Here is a 17,625-nt window from a genome sequence, read left to right as displayed (position 1 = left end):
AGATAAAAAGCTTATAACAAGCTTGTTGTTCCATAGAAGGGTTCTGTAGATACCATCAGGCTCTACTGGCAACAAAAAGAGCTAACAAAGTGAAAGATAAGACTGATGTACCAGCGTAACAAGCCTGTTATTCCATGGAGAGATACTCTTTCAGGTAATACTCTAGATCAGGAAAGATGAGTTAGGGTGGTTTGCATTTTCAGCAGAATCCCATGTTGCATCAGTACAGTTCTTCCACCTGACTGCATTTTTAGTGTAGAGGCATACAGAACAGTTAAGCAATTTTTGATGCTGTTGTTGCTTTAAAAGCTCAATGGAGAGTTTATTTTATAAGTTACTTATTATGTTTCTAAATTAGAAATTTAAAACTGAGTAAAATGTCTGCAAGCAGGAAGAACAATTAAGCAGCATGGTTGAGCCAGCAGTTTTAGTAAAAAAGCTGGCTTCTACCTATCCTTCCATTTGTGTAGGCTTCAAAGGTTCAAGATAAAACATGACTACACCGAGACAGTTTCGAAACAGAGAGAAAAAAAGCTGTCAAGGAGGACTAATAAAGGCTGTTTCAATATGATGAAGCGAACTAGAACTCAGGAGGTACCTGAAATGGATGCTAACAGCAGGAAGGAGAGAGAAACCCACACTGGGAAAGTGCAGAACAGAAAACTTCCTTCAGGAATGCACAGCAAAGGAGAAGGAATATAGCAAATCTTCTTTCTACTGAAACCTGAAGGTTACTGCTGCTGAAGGCCAAACTTATAAGTGCTGCAGTAAAAAGGAGCCAAGCAAGAGGGACTGAGAGCAGTGAACAGACTGCTCAGCTTTTATATTTCTAAAGGTTTTTTTATTACACCCATTCAGTCCATCAATCACAACTTTATTAAATCACGAAACAGATGTCAGATCAATGGCTGTATCGGAAACACTTTGATTGACAGGTTGATGATGGAACAATTCCAACCTCCATACATTATTAAACACATACTAATGCTGCTCTTTCAAAGCCACCCATTCTGACTCTCTTCCCTCTGTATAGTACCTTCTTCAATAGTAGACCTAATTGTAGATGAATATTACATAGGAAAAGCAAGACTTACAGTAATAAATAATAATAAACAAGTAAACAAAAGAAAAATTTCAAGGTTAAAACAGGTTGCGTTATGCCCCTAGGCATTAAATTTTCATTTTAGTACAATTGTAGGAGCTATGGTTGGATTGTCAGCCTTAATCAGAATATTCAGTTATCACCTTTTTGCTGTAATCTTGACATAATTTAAGTTTAGCTATTCTTTACATATTTGCCCACAGCCAGTCCACCAGTATAAATCTGTTCTTTTTGAGTGAAGAGGTATACAGGAAAAATGCATATAAATAAGGCAGAAATTGCCCTTCTGGCAGTTTCTGTGCTTAACTCCAGATTTCAAGCAGATTTCAATAGTTGATCAGACCAGTATGCAAACTGTATTTCACTGGCAGAAATTAATCTGATTTTCATAATGGTAGAAAAGAATTATGTTCTTGGTGGATGAAGCACAGTAACTGGGAGATGCTGTATGAAATTCTCTCATGGCATGTGAATAGGGAATGGAGTTGCCATGAACTGCAGTCCATTATCTCCCCTCTCCCCCCTCTGCCCTACACTATTCTATGGGCTGGTATACCTGCTGCAGATACGCGATTTTGTGACATGACAGTGAGATCAGACAGAGATGATCTGCAGTTTTTCACTTGGTCTGACATCTTGATAGCTGAATGCATCCCCCTGATTGTGCTCAGTATAGGAGCAAGATCTGATTTTACACAGACAGTTCAATAACAGATAAAAATAGATGGGATAAAAACGTTAAAACAGATAATAAAATAAATATGTAATCTTTGGGGTTTTGTTTTAGAGAGGAAAAAACCTTTATATTCCTCTTCATGGCAAATGGTTTCCTAACAAAATTACTTGTGAGTTTTGGGGCTAGTGAGAGAAGCTTCCCATAGCACAGGGCTATGTGTGAGGCTGTAGGAAAACTATTCTGTGTTAGCTGATGAAATGATTGTTCCCTGCTTTAAGTTAGCAGCTCCATCAGCATTTAGAAATATCCACAGTGTTTGATGTCTAAATAATCAAGTGAAGGAGGAAAGGAGGCGACCGCTCCCTGGATTTCTACGGGTTTTATCATAGGATTCAGGGCTGAGATCAAAACTGGAATCCAGTTTTTGGTGCAAAGGCTGGAAACGGCAGAGGCTGCTCTTACTCAGGTAACTCTCCTAGCTAGAGGGATAAAGAGTGCTCCTCTGTGAAGGGCCTCCCCTCTGGAATGGCTCTCACCTGGACTGTAATCTTTCAGAGAGCATCAAAGACCAGAATAATTCCCAGGAAGTATGAAGCATGCAAAGGCCTTTACACTATTTCTCTAGCTTACTCATCAGAGAATGGATTTTCTGTTGAGACAATGTTTTATAAACCCAGCATTCATCCTGAACCAGGCAAGTTTGGAATTGGGTTTGAAGTCAATTCTCACTTAAGTGACTGTGGAGGTTTGTTTTGGCTGCCAAATATGATACGTTAATTAGCAAAATGCTTTTTCTAAGAAAGTAAATGAATTAAAACCTTTTAATAAAAACTGCTTTGCATATTACAGGCTTTTAAATTAAATTGGGACAGAGTTAAAGCCAGCACTGAGCAGAACTGTTCGTGACTTTTGGGCTTGTTTGTTGGAAAAAATCTGGATGGTTTCTTGAAAGATAGCTGGTGGGTCTTTATGGTGCCCTGTAGAACACTTTTAAAGGATAAAATTCAAAAATATGCTCATAACAGAAATGTATACTTTATGTCTTATGTCTTCCATAAAACACAGTCCTGCTGAGGTACTCACAGTGGATTTTTTTGGACTTGGCTCTATTTTTCATGGCTCTGTGATCTCATTGTTCCTCTCTCTGGACTGAAATTCAGACTTCAGAATAAATGAAGTGAAAATATCTCTAAATAAATAATATCAATAAATAGGTTTTTTTTTTTTTTTTTTTTTTTTTTTGACAGGGCCATGTTAATCAGATACAATTTCAAGTCAGGATGAATACATTCAACAAAACAAGTATTGGTAGCCCAAATCCTGAAGTTATCCTTTTAATTCCTGCCAGGAACAATTCCCAAAGAGCTTTTTAATTATGATGCTTGCATGAGAACTTTAAATGAACATGGTGCTGTTGGTGTTTATACCAAAGAGAAATCCTCTATACAATAAAACGGGGTGTCATTTGCGATTTATGAAAAACCCATAGATATTTTAACACCCATCAATCATTTACTCTTTCTTGAAGTTTTCCATATAAGAGTTAGGAGTTCTAAAGATAGTCAATGTAAACCTATATGGTATACTTTCACATGTGCTTCAAGAAGTTATAAGGGAATGCTGTGACCTTGAAAGACAGGACTGTGTGAAGAACTAGGAACAGAAAAGAAAGATTTTATTTACGTTTAGTTGCAGTACAATATCTCAAGGATATCAACCACTAAACTACCTGTGTTTTTCAGAGTCCTTTCCCTCTCTTTCCAAATAAGAAACATCAACATTTGCAATGGATTTGTTACTATGAGTATAGTGACAGTGTTTTCAAGTCTGAAGGGAACATTAACTTGGAATTCTCTAGTCTGCATTAAGAGTGTGAGAAAACAAGATCAGGAGACTTAACGTCTGTAAGAGTCATGGAAATGAAAATGACAAACAGAAGGAAAAATTCATAGCATCTGCCCAGCAGCACTATCAGGATTTGTTTTCCATTTTCTTACCATAGTAATTACACATGCAGAAATTCTCACTAGTCATAGTATTTCCTACAATTTCATCTGTTCATAGGGGAAAAATGTTGATAATAACTCTTGAATGTAATTCTCTCCTCTTTAGACTACTGAATGAAATATTTTGAATAACAGGAAGAAAAAATGAACTATCATATTCAAGATTCCTCAGAAATAAATACAGAAGTCTCAGATCTCAAGAGAGTTTTTTAAAAAAGAGGGAAAACATACTAGAGATAGTATTTAATTCCAACAGATTAAAAAAAAAGAGGAAGAAAGGGAGAGGGAGCAGGGGAAGAACTGGAAGGAAAATGGAAGATAATACTACAGTGAGGTAAACATCTTTGTTAGGATGTAGCTTTATTCAGTACCTTATTCAAATAAAACAAACAAACAAACAAACCATGAAAACACTCGGAAAACTGTTCCTGTAGATTAGCATCAGGTAGAGTAGAACAGAATATGATAGGGGATATGATAGGACAGAAAAGTTGGAGAGGACCTTCAAAGACCATCTAGTCCAACTGTCTGACCTCTTCAAGGCTAATCAAAAGCTAAAGCATACCATTAAGAGCATTGTTCAAATGTCTCTTAGCACAGACAGGCACGGCACATCTACAGGAAAACTGTTTCAGAGTCTGACCACCCTCGTGGTAAAGAAATTCTTTCTAATGTTCAATGTGATCCTCTGCTGATGAAGCTTTGTGCTGTTCCTGCATGCTCTGTTCCAGGTAGCAGAGTTCTGCACCTCCTTCTGCTTCTCCTCTCCAGGGAGCTGCAGTGAGCAGTGAGGTTGCCCCTCAGCCTCCCCTGTTCCGGGCTAGGCAACTCAAGTGTCCACAGCCTCACCCCATAGAACATACCTTCCTGCCTGGTAACCAGCTTTGCTTCTTGTCTGGACACTTTCAGTGATCTTAATATTCTTTTTATAGTGTGGAGCCCAGAACTGCATATGGTATTCAAGAACAGGCCACACCAATGCTATATATAGAGAGAGAATAATTTCTTTTTGCTGACTGGCAATGATGTATTTAATGTCACCCCACAATGTGGGTTGTCCTCTTTGCTGCCAGACACACTGCTGGCTCATGCTGAGCCTGTTGTCACCAGCACCTCCAGGTCTCTTTCTGCTGAGCTTCTCTCCAGCCACTCATCTCTCAGACTGCACCTGTGCCTGGTGTTACTCCCTTTGAGGTGCAGCACCTGGTATTTTCCTTTGTTGAACTGTGTGCTGTTGCTGATTACCCAAAGCACCAGCCTATCTAGATCCCTCTAGACAGCTCCACATCCCTAAAAGAAGTCACCAGCACCCCTCAATTTAGTATTGTCAGCAAATTTGCTCGGGGTGCCTTCAACTCCTGCATCCAGATCTATGATTAAAATGTTGAAAAGGACTGACCCTTGAATTGAGCCAGGGGGAACACCACTAGTCACTGTCTGCCAGCCAGATGTAGCCCCATTCACTTCAGCCCTTGGAGTAGTACTGCATTGAAATGGAAGAAACAATTCTGAAGTACACAATAGGCGTTTCACGTAGTTGTTACTCACAGAATGTGCTTAAAGACCTACAATGTTTATGCCTTCATTTTTGTAAAATATATATATACATGCAGTATGCACACACTCACATAGCAAATCACCATAGGCTGTGAGTAGACTGTTGGTATTACTAAAATACTTCAGCAAACTTTCACAGAGTTTTAATAATTTTTATTAGGACCATTTTTTTTGCTTTTCTTTGACTCTGGGGGAGTTAATTGAATCTGACTTACACAGCGTAGAGAGAAAATAACCATTGAAATATGTATGTTTAAATATATTTTACTGGAAACATATCTGACCTTGACCCAAATCACATTTCAGAGCCTGCAGCAAACTCTGCATTGCTGTCTGCTGTGGGTTAAAAGTGAGTGCTGGATCCCATCACAAACCCAGAACTTCCATTTTCCAGCTACATAAAATCTTCTAGATGCGCAACCAAACAATTTTGCATTAAATAACAAACTGTTAGAGGAGTACTTTCATATTCACATAAGAATTAATACAGATGACTCCTGCTAAGTAGAGAAAGCTTTGTTGACCAACTCTTTTGCTACTTGTACTACTTTGTCCATTCTGTTCCCTATGACTGTGACTGCGTAATGGCTGTAGAGCAGTATCTGTCCACACGTTACTCATTGCTACAATGAGGTAGCGATATGAGACATTGTTTGTGTAGGACACCACATTTGGGTCATGAAAGGAACACTGACATACTCACACAAACAGGGCCAGACATCTCTGAGCACAGAGAGGAAAAACCATACACAAAAGAAAGCACAGCAATATTAAATTGCTAAAAGTTAAAGTATTGAAAAGCCAGGAATAAGAAAAGATCTCAAGAGATTCAGTAATCAATAAACATTTTGCAAACAGAAAGCAAATAGTAGAAACGATGATCTTACCGTTCCTGTTGTGCCCAAGGAAAGGTGGTTCATCTGTTGGGTCAGTGGGCCCATCATGCTTGCTGGCTGCATTGACATAGTGTGGTCCATTGTTGGTGTTATCACAGCACCCTAAAAACACATATTATTTATACTTCAACATTTCCCATTAAGAAAAAAAAAAACCAAAAAAACCCACAGCATTCTCTTAGTATGTGAACCTGGATGAGAGCTTGACATGAATCTTAAAAGAGACTAATATATCTGTCAGAGGAAACATGTTTTGTTTCTATTGACAGCCAAGCTACATACATATATTATTTGTACTACTAATGAGGCCATTTTATGTCAGTTCCAATTACGTGTCATTTTTTACTTCATTACTTCTGACAAAAAAAATGCATATGTTCTTTCTATGATGAATGCTACTGTACATTGCAAAATGCCTGTCATTTATATATTTCCATATCCTATTCAGAACAATCTTACAGACAGAATACATATGTCCCCAATTTTCTCTGACTTCTAAAACCTCCAGTCTCTGAGATCTTCAACCTATTATGGTAATTGTCTTGGATTTTCCAGTCTCAATTAAGAGCCCTTACTCATGACATTTCATAGCTGATTAACTAAGACTAGCTATTGACAGCGAGTGTGGCAGTGACACCCATTTAAAACACACATGCAGCATTGAAAAGCATTTTTCTTCTCTGCATGAAAAACAAATACATTAATAACAAACAGCAAATATACTAGAGCAAGAATAAGACTTTAAACAAAAATGAAACAAAAGGCATGCCAGAGCTTTGGAGAGAGTTTCTTCGTCATTCATATTCCTCATTCTTTGTTCCCCCACTCCCCATATTGTTGGCCTTAGTGAAGAGTTGATACTCTTCTGTTCAATAGTATAGAATGCTATTTTCTGTATTAGTTAGAAAAAGTCCATCAGAAACAATCGTTTGCACTTTCTTTTCCAGATAGAGAAATGCAGAGGTATTTTCAGCTATTTCTTCACATTTAATTGCTCTACTTTGTGCATATTGTTTTGTGAACACGTACATTTGCACATAGATTCACAATATTTTATCTGGTAAAAAGCATGGAAAAAGGTGAATTAATCTGTTTTCACAAGAAGGAAAGTTGATTTTTTTTTTGTTTGTTTTGAGATTACTAATAAAATTCATCTTTAATTTGAAATTTAAAATAGACCCAAATAGTTCCCAATAGAACCCAATAGTTCCAAAAAACCACTTGTTCAGTACGTATCTCACATTTATGTAGACACATCTGATTGCCACAACAAGGACCAGACAAATACACAAAAAGAAATAAACAAAAAGAAAAAATGCTAGAGAAGTGGCAACTTTTTTTCCCTCACCTTCCAGTGGTATTTTGTCTGCACACATCCGATCTAAGAAGCTGAGATTTTGCAGTCCTTAGGAACTCATTACGTGCATGCAGTGATGAAGAGGAGGTAGACTTAACTTGGTCTGTCCTCTTTGTAATACATCAGTGTACAAAATACATACACACTTGTTTCATGTCACATACTGGATTACACTTCCTGTACCGACAACAGTCCCTAGAGAAATTTGGCAAATTACTGAAAATAGCCTCCCTGGAATATCTGTCATGATTCCAAATAAATACTTCCAGAACAAACCAGTCAGTTTTCGAGCATCAAACCTGAAGCACTTACGAGAACTTTTGTGACTTTTTTGGCCATATTAACTTGTACAAGTTTACAGTAATTACAATAAACTAACCCATGGATTAATTTAGATTAATGAGCTACCAGTGTGATAATCTTTGTCACTGTGGACACTTGAAAATCTAGACAGTCAAAGTAGGGTTAGTATATAATTTTAAATACTCTTCTTTCTTACTTACACATCATTCTTCTTTTTCATTCTGCTCCTCTCTTTGTGTTGAAAAATCTACTCATTTTCCTGAAAGTCTGAAATCGAATCTGCAGGACATACACTTACTCAGCTCATTCTGCACTCACTGCATTGTGCATTCAGTGCTCAAGTCTACTTAAAGTAGCATCATGCCCAAGGAAATACATGAGCAAAATTAAGCAGTCTGGGATACCAGAGCTGCACTTGTAGAGGAACACAGATCCAGACAGTGTCCTGGGGACTTGAACATTCACCTGCACTTTGATTACAGTAAGAGATCATGAACACTCTGCTCAGAACAACTCACATCACAAACCAACATTTTCACTGTACCGAACTGTAAATGTGTAAACAAAATTTGTCAGCTGTAAGTTGGTTCTTAGTTCCCTTTCCAAGCAGTTTTCTTCTGCTAGTTAGAGATGGACAATTGCCTCACAGGTCTCAGCACAGATCACGTTGCGAAGTATAATAGGATAAGCAGAAAGTCACACCACAGCCTCCTGCAGCCCAATACTGCAATTAAGTCAGGATGTCCCAAAGCCTTAATGTACCTAGCATTCTTCTTAGAGATGTTTATTACTAAGGAATGTTTGGAGAAACTATCTGTGATTACAGATGTGATAGAGTGATAGCTATTTCTGTGTATAAATTCAGAAACCTGCAGTTGAAGAAAGGGCAGTTAAGGAAGTCTTGTGGTTTAGTGCAGCAAATGCAAGGGCCAGACATATAGTGGAAAAATCTGATACCAGATGTCTTTCAGTGAGAAAGCAAGACAGTTTTGCAAATAAACTCATGAAAATATGGATTGGAGAGAAAATATGTTAAGGAGAAAAAAATACCCATATAAACTATATATATTATGTAAATAGAGAATGCATATATTCTGATCTCTAAAAATACACATTTTAATATGTTAGGAAAAGAAGTTGGGGAAAAAAATGCAGCTTTTATGAAGCAGCTTAATGTGTTTGAAGCTGACAGTTACCTAGAGCAGAGAATTATATGCATTTGCCAGTCCATTAATTCAACAGAGTTTGCAGAATCCTCTTGTGATCACGTAGGGAAAAAATTATACTTCATTAAGGAAATATCGTCTGGTTGTTAGGGCGACGGCCAGTCTCCAGACCATTCTGTAATACATGCTGTCATGTCCATCCATATTCAACTTATTTATCTGAGGAAGACAATGATGTCTTGCAACAGACATTACCCTCACATTAAAAATAATTTGATTCTTTTCAGTTTATAATGGGCATTTGCTGATAGAAGTCCACTTGGCTACTGGCAAAGACTGCAGCAACATACTTTACATCTTCATCTGCTTGTATGTCTGTGTTTACTGATGTTGTAAGCTTTATAAAGAGACATATTAGCATGTCATGATGCTACTGAAGGCCATGCTTAATTGAAAAAGCAGTAGAAGAAATTATGATGAAATTTTTGCCACTGTCTTTGCCAAAACAAGTTACTGGCCTGCCAGTTACCGAGGTCTGCCCTTTTGCATCATAATGATTAAGTTTTTTTTTTTACAATTCCTGCAAGAAACTGGTTGCTATAATGCCTTTCAAATTTGGCAAGATATTCATGGCATATGACTCGTCATACAATTCTGACAGTGTTATGCTGGCTTTAAAAGAAATGAACAGGTCAACATGTAGTGAACCAATGACACAGAAGAAAATGCATGATCTTTTCAGTGCTGCAATAAACCAAAGATAATTTCATTGATATTTAGACTTAATTGAAAGACCTTGCTGTTTTAAAATGCTCTGAGCTCTGTGGACATAACTTTCATAAAAGAAAGTCAATGCATTTATTTCAAAGTATTATCCGGTTTATCATTTGTAAAGAAAGATGCCCAGTTTTAACAACTACAAAAACAGTACTTTTCCTGTATGGCAACAAACTGAAATCACGGGAAGAAGACTAAATACAACCTGTTTATTAAAACTAGTAAACTATCCTCAAGTACCTGCCGATACCAAAAGATGCAATCAGAAATTAAGTTTATGTTGGTGCAATGACACATGCCACTTTATGAGCCTTGAAGGGTGGGAAAGTGACATCAGACATAAAAAGTGTATTAGCAGGCTTTAGAAAGAGAGAGTTCACTGGTTGAGTGATGCACTTGGGGGCCCGTGGGAGGAAGGATTAGTTAGTCCCAGCTTTCTAGATAATGAACTGTATTAAAGGCTTCTCTTTTATTCTTCTGTTCTCATACTGATATTGGATTTAAGGCACAAATACCAGCCAGCTGAATAAATAGTTTTTAAAGCTTGTGGTAAGCATCTGCCTATTTAAAAATTTACTTTTTCTTTTTTTAGGAAGTTTTAACAAATTAAACATACTTAAAAATTCTACCTTGTAAATACTGGACAATGTGAAGCCAATAAACGTTACAGCAGAAAGCCTACTTTTCAGATTTTTTTTAGAGACACAGTGTGCAGTCATATAAGCACCAGGTCATTCCATCTGAAAAAGTTATTACCATAGCACCATGTGAATGTCTTTATGTTATCAAGAACACGTTGTTTCTTGGGGTTTTATTAAACTGAGTGAAAGGATGACTTTCTTCATACTTATCAGGCAAGACTTGTCTATCAAGAATTAATATGAAAAATCCAGCACACATTTCCCCCCCCACACCCAATAAAAACATACTCTCGCTGCATACAGAATAAATGGCAGCCATATCTCTATTGGTTTACTGTTCTGTCTAGACTGACTTCTCTCATCTCCTTTGGCTGCACCTTACAGACAGCAGAAGAGAGTCCCCTTGTCAGGGCAGTGATCTTGGTGAAATGCTCTGAGTTGACTGTTAACTGGTCAGGCTTTCACGGCTATAGCTGGGAGACTAAAGGTAGCTGTGAAAAACCACTCTGCCCTTTATAATCACCTTTGCAAGGGATACTTGCGGATGCACAAATACCTACCATACTTTAAAATCAAAGAAAACATATTTCTATACTTTTCTCTCTTTCTCAATGAGAAGTTACCAATTGACTTGGCATTTACTGGCTAATCTGAGATTAAATATTTATATGAGTATGATGAGGAAGATCAGTTAATAATCTCCATTCTGCAAATCTTAAGATCTGATTTTGTTTCATTACTCTGTTGAATTTAAAATCTTACTAAAAATGGGGTAAAACAACCAGGAAACCCAAATACTGCACCAAATTCAAAACAACTTTAACTTTGGAATGGGCAAACACTGGTACACACCTTCAACTCTGAGTCCTGTTTCTGTGGCAAGTACTAAACTACAACCTTGTATCGTAATATTTCTGATTTTGGGCATAGATTCAAATTCTCATCTGACATCACCTTCATATCTTACTTAAATCTCTAGAAAATATACCAATGAGCTTTCTCATGCTCATTTTCTCTGTATGTTTGCGAACTTCTTTCTTCTTATGTGTCATAGGTCCAAAAGAGTTACTTCCCAGAAGTAACATAATCTAGTGCAGTAAATAAAGAGCAAAGGTTACCCTTTCGTATGTTTCATCTTTCCTACAACAGCAGCCAATATTCTCTGTTGTTTTTTCCCCACCATTTTCCTGTGGTTAACTATATGTCCCATCTCTTAGTTTGAAACATAGTTTTTGAGAATATACAGATATTAACCTACATATATAGATGCAGAAAAAAAAGGATATTAGAATGGCAAAAATCAGAAATGAAAGAAGCAGCTAATGCAATAGAAAATGTTTGTGTTTTTTATCAAAAGCTGTGTGCACAAATAAAGCAATACTAGCAATTGTACTGATATCAGAACTGCATCAAGGAATATCACTGTGACATTATGTCCGTAGTTGATGTTTCTGCCAGAGAAGAAAAAAATATAACTTTCACACAATATAGCTGTCTGTTGTTCCAAAAGGACTTAAAAATATAGAGATAGTGTTTATGTTGCAAACAAACAGTTCCCCATGTCATTTCATGCCTAAAGTGACTTTTACAGGGTGACTTCAATCTTTCCACCCAAAATAATATCTCAAGAGGAAAGGCCATTGTACAAAAGGACAATGAAGAGAATTCCCTTAATATTTATGAAAGAAAAATATACTTCAACGACTCTGAAGCACAGTTTGATAGCCCTGTGCTATACCTTAGCTCTTATCATCTGCACATGCAGGCAAGACCACAAGCCCATATGCTCCATTTAGACTGCAAGGGAAACTGGTTTTTCATCCTCTTCTCCAACTTGCCACAGTAATAAAAGAAAGTATCCACTACTATTTGCCTGCAAAAATGTGTGCAATTTCTCTGGGGTCTGCTAACTTGAAGCGGCCCACTGCAGTAAGGACATGACCTGTCACAGTGGGCATTTGAGACCACAGACAGACAGCTCTTGGCTCCCCTTCTAGTCCACTCTAGAGGGGAACAAGAAATCACATTTCTTTTGTTTTCTTCCTACCCTTCAGTTTATAAGTGCACTTGGGTGTGTTATGGCTTCATATATCCATGCAATAGTGCTTTTGCTCTTTCAAGAACAGCCATAGCTAACAAAAGCATCCTCACAATGCTCACATGAGGCTTAGCTTCCCCAGCTGACAGAGGAAACACAGTGGCTGTGATTTACCCTAACCACTGAAACATACAGAACAAATCTTCTCCACTCCCTTCCTCTATCAGATTTCACAAAAATAACCATCATTTCATTCCACGTCAAAAATAAATCCAGATTTCAAAACCTCAACACTATTAGTGGAAACAAATCTTTATTTCCTGAACAGAATTCTCGATCTATATCTCATTAGTGTGTGACACATGCTAAAACGTTACGCTTGGCAATTCCATTCTGTTTATGCTCCTAAGCATATTTTCTGATGTGGACTAATTCCTTCATCCACTCTTTTCCAGAAGCCGACATAAAATCCTAATAAAAGGAACCAGGATCCTCTTTGCTCTAAACTTTTCTAAGCTTTTCTCAGGATCAGAATGGAGTTTCAGCTACTGAAGTGAAAAGTAAGTAATATTTTCTTTGCAAACAATTCTCTCTGTTCTATTCCTTCATGACTACAGCCATATGTGAAAATTGACTTGATGGCAACTTCTAGTTCTATAAAGGTACAAAATGGAATTTAAAGAACTGCACAATTAAAACATGAGTTAGCATCAGCATCCTAAATTTTCACTTTCCTGCCCTAATGGGTTAAAATCAAACTTTCAAAAAGGATTCTATATTTGCATCCTCAATAGTCTAATCTTTTATCTTTATATAATAATAATTGTATATGGGAATAAAAAGGATATTGCTATTTCTATTACACTAAGGGCTAGTTATTTTGACACTTATTTTTTCAACATGCAGATAATTTTTTTAGCGTGGCCTTCCCCAGGACTCAAGCCTTCTGGGCAAGGTGAGGCAGCCCTGCCTGTCTGTGTGTCTTGATGAAGTCATGACAACAGACATTTGATCACACCAAATGTCTGAAGCACCGTACTATTGATCTCTGCTTTTTCTGGCAAGATTTAGTACACAGGTCATTTGCCAGGCACCAAGAGTGGCTAACTGGGTTTGCAGAGGAAATGTCTGTGATATTTCTTCTACGTGCACTTCTAGCCTCACTACTGCAATGGCCAGTGACAGGACAGCAACTGTGATCTCTAACAGATGTGCTATGTTTCATATCCTGCCTGAAACCAGGAGGGATTTGCTCCATGCGAGCTGCAATTCAGCTGCTGTGCTAGAAAATTCGCTCATTTGAAGGACAAACACTGACACTGGGAACGTCAGAAAATCTGAGGAACTGGCTAACAACGCGAGATAAAAAACAACCAAAGTTGTATATAATGTATACAACTATATAAAGTTGTATACATTACCAGGTTGGTAGCGTAGCCCCATGTATCCACCAGAGGTAAGATGGCAAAATGACATCCATAGAACTGGAGACAGAGAAAAATAGTATGGCTGTGCAAGGTGTTAAGTCCGCAGCACTAGAAGGACCTAATTAAAACCACAATCACTCTTATATGGGAATGCCTGAAATGTCTCCAGCTTTCAGAAGAGCAAGGCAGTAGTACTCAATGAAGCGCTGAGGAGATGTGCCAGTGTGGCAGACAGCAGAGTGCTCCTCTATGAGCTCTCTAATGCCTGAGGAGACAACAGTCAAGGGAGAAGTAGGTATCAGGGTGTCTCCTCGAAACTCCAAGAACAGACAGGTCCTTGCAAATCAGAATTTACTACTGATGGTCAAAACAAAAGAGAATGAGCTCACGGTTCTCACACAGTTGTTCATGGATTGCATGGTGGTCCTTGTAATGTTGAGCCTGAGATGATTCTTGACCAGTTCAGAGCTAACTTTCAAGTCAGGCCCAAATCTGTGCCCTCATAGACATGCTGTTGCAGGGGTTACCGGGTTTCCCAAGAATCCAGCAGCAGGGGAGGAGAGATCCTGCTGAGGCTCATACTGCTGTGTCACTATGAAGTCCAGAAAAAAACCCAACCTCCACCCTCCATAAGAATATGCTGTATAATAAGAGTTTTCAGACTTCAGTTGATACATGGAAATCCAGTACTAAGCCACAGATCATGTTACATAACAATTTGTACCATTCTGACCTTCTAATAGAGAAATGCTGCGTTACTAGAGAGGACATATACAGAAATTGGTATCTCCATCATGTGCTGTTTGATTTGTAATCCCAGATGTTATATTTCAACAGAGCACTTCCTAGCACAGTTACCAAAACAAAATTATCCCAGCCCTGCCTTTTCTCTCATTAAAAATGAAACAACTTTTCAAAGCATTAACACTCTGCCACCCAAACTATGTTTCATTTTCAGGATTCTTTGCTATAGTTACCTCTGAAGGAAGGTTACAGGTGAAAGGCACTCCATTCTCTATTGAAATTGCATTTTGAATGCTTAAATTTGGGTACCTAGCAGTGCCAGTTTGGTGACAGCACTCAAAAAACAAGACTAAGGCATAACCCTTCAGTAGTGACTTCTTACTTCATATTCCATCATAGCAAGCAATGTGACCCTATGCCTCACTCATGCCTTTACAAATTTTAACCATGATTTCTCTGCCAACAGACCACTTGCTGTTTGCACTCAACTGTAGGAGACAACTGTCACCAATACATGGCTTTTGCCACACCTGCAAAACTCCACCATCCTCAGTGACTCCCGTGCAGATTTCCACTGTTTTAAACAGCCAGTATTACAGGCACATTCAGGAGAAGTTGGTGCCGCAAAAATATCCTTACCTAAGTTTTTTTTCCCTAACGCATGAGACCAAAAGAAGCCAGTAAAGCTGATGGCAGCAGGCACAGGGAGCAAGCAATTCAAAAGTAACCTCATTTAAACCAGCACGGTATGACTTTTGCAAGTGAAATCAAACTCAAGTCCTCACGTTTGTGTCAATGGTCAAAAAACAGAAGAATATAGGAGCTGAACAGGTTTTCTAAGTAAAAATGTAGTATTTCAAGTCCTCATTTGCTTTGAAGTACTTCCAGTGAGACCAGCTTCTATATTACAATAAATTTTGACATTCATAAGTCTCCCTGTACAAAAATAGAAGGGACCTCTAAGTGCTTTACAAACTATGTGATATATAGAGGCCTTGAGTGCCAGCTTGTTATTAGGGTCCCAGAATGGATCTGGATCAACATCTGAACTTTCCCAGGCTCATAAGTGCTCAGACTTGGGATACAGCTTGGGTCATTACAGTTCCAGGCCCTAAGGGAACAGGTGGTTTTGATCACATCCTCCAGTTCAAATTAATTATTAAGAGGAATCATTTAATCTCTCAATTTATACTGTACAGATAATTAATAGAAAATGGTTAGCTTAAATCTACCTTGCTCCAAACTTCATTTATTTTCTTCTCAAGGGAAGATGAAAATATTGACGAAATGCACTTTAAACTGACCCTCATGAGTTAAAGCCTCATGATGTAAAACGGTCCAACCAGGTTAAAAAAAAATGGACACAAAAAGTTCAAGGAGGATAGATTTTAGCTATTGCTATGCTAAAAAGAAGAAAAAGTAAATAACGGATCCTATAAGGATATGTTATTTTCTTTTTAATACATCTACACTGATTAAGAATGACTAAATTGAAATATTTCTATTGAATCTTTTTTTTTTTTTTTTGTCCAGATAAAGTCACTCTTGGGCCGAGATCTTCCTTATAAAGTTTCAGCCTGAAGCACATTTTTACAGCTGAATTATTATCCTTAAAATATGAGTTCATACTGGAAATGCTGGCAGCCCCCTTGACTATTGTATAGCATTGAGTGCAGCTGTAACATGTTAAGTATGTTGGAAGTACATGGAGGGAACAGAGTGGCTCAGAGGACTGGTAATAGAATAGGGAGTCTCAATGCTGGGTCACCGGGTTGGGTTGTTGCTGAAGTTTGCTAGGACTGAAAGTCATTATCAAGCTACAGCTGTTCACTTTTGTCCATGCATCAGCTACCCACAGAGAGACACTCTCCATCACAAAAAGACATCGCTGCAACTCGTGATGTCCAAAAACATTTCCAAGGCCCACGAAGGGTGGGGATAGTTCTCTGCAGGTTAGCTCCATGTAGCAGAACACTGATGGACAGAAGCGACAGGCTTGCATGGTTGCTGCCTCACATGCTGACAGTCGTATGGAGAATGTCACTGCTGTGTCTTGTCAGGATGATCTGCTTTATCAAAAAGTTGTTACTTTCTGACAACTGATCCCCAAACAGCCCACTTTCTACATTACTGAATGGATCACATCCGTCCCATCTCGTTTCCACTTTCAGAGGAATTCCAGTGATATTAGTGAAATGAAAGGCAGAAAGCAGACAAAGTACATTTTCAGCTACACATATATTGCAATGCCTAGAATTACTGAATACTTTATTACTACCTCTCTCTACACTTTGGTAATACCTTGCTTGTTATTTGCATCACATTACAATTGACTTCAATCCACTTCAAAACAGCGATCAATTTCAGAAGATGAATGCCAAGACTTCTGCATATCCCACGTTTGGGCTACTTGCTTACAAGCAATTTTCTGCTCATCAATGAAAGAGGCCATCAAGGCAACATGGTCAAATTAACTCTGGGTTTCCTGCTTCAGTTTTCTAATATGAATGGGTTTATTGGAATAAATTAGGCAAATCTCTTTGCCATACATTTATTTACACTTCCAATTTATTACAGCTTTTAGGTGAACCACTAGTTTCTATGAGTCACTACGTAGAAGCATTCAACAGAACGACACAATGACAAAAAAATCACAGGTTCCAAGGATTATCAAAGAAAGAACAGGTCAAGAACTGTCAAGGTCTTTTTTTAAACTCTTCTTTCATCCAACATAAGTCAGTTCTTCAGGCTAGCAGGTAGCTGACTGGAAATAGCCTATTACCAAACATTGTTTTCTCAGACAGTGCTGAGCAACTTGCTCCACTGCCAGAGAAAAATAAGATTGTTGCCCACTACTGTGTAGTAGTATGTACACAATGTACCAGAGCAAGTCTTTGACCCAAGCTTTGACCCAAGATCAGCCTTTTGTAGCACA

General features: G+C 38.0%; 1 protein-coding gene across 9 annotated transcripts in view; it reads right to left on the bottom strand.

The window, feature by feature from the left end:
• The window catches only part of RBMS3 (RNA binding motif single stranded interacting protein 3), a 698,917-nt gene that overhangs the window by 33,000 nt on the left and 648,292 nt on the right, over positions 1–17,625 (bottom strand). For all 9 annotated transcript variants that reach the window (XM_015281782.4, XM_015281784.4, XM_015281783.4 and 6 more), the window contains one exon: positions 6,229–6,339. In XM_015281782.4, coding sequence (XP_015137268.1) covers positions 6,229–6,339 — 111 coding nt within the window. The remainder of the gene's footprint in view (positions 1–6,228; positions 6,340–17,625) is intronic.

The sequence above is a fragment of the Gallus gallus genome, chromosome 2 (assembly GCF_016699485.2).
Source record: "Gallus gallus isolate bGalGal1 chromosome 2, bGalGal1.mat.broiler.GRCg7b, whole genome shotgun sequence".
Taxonomy (NCBI): Eukaryota; Metazoa; Chordata; class Aves; order Galliformes; family Phasianidae; genus Gallus; species Gallus gallus.
The sequence above is the reverse complement of the archived record's forward strand: the minus strand, read 5'-3'. Positions and strand labels throughout refer to the sequence as shown.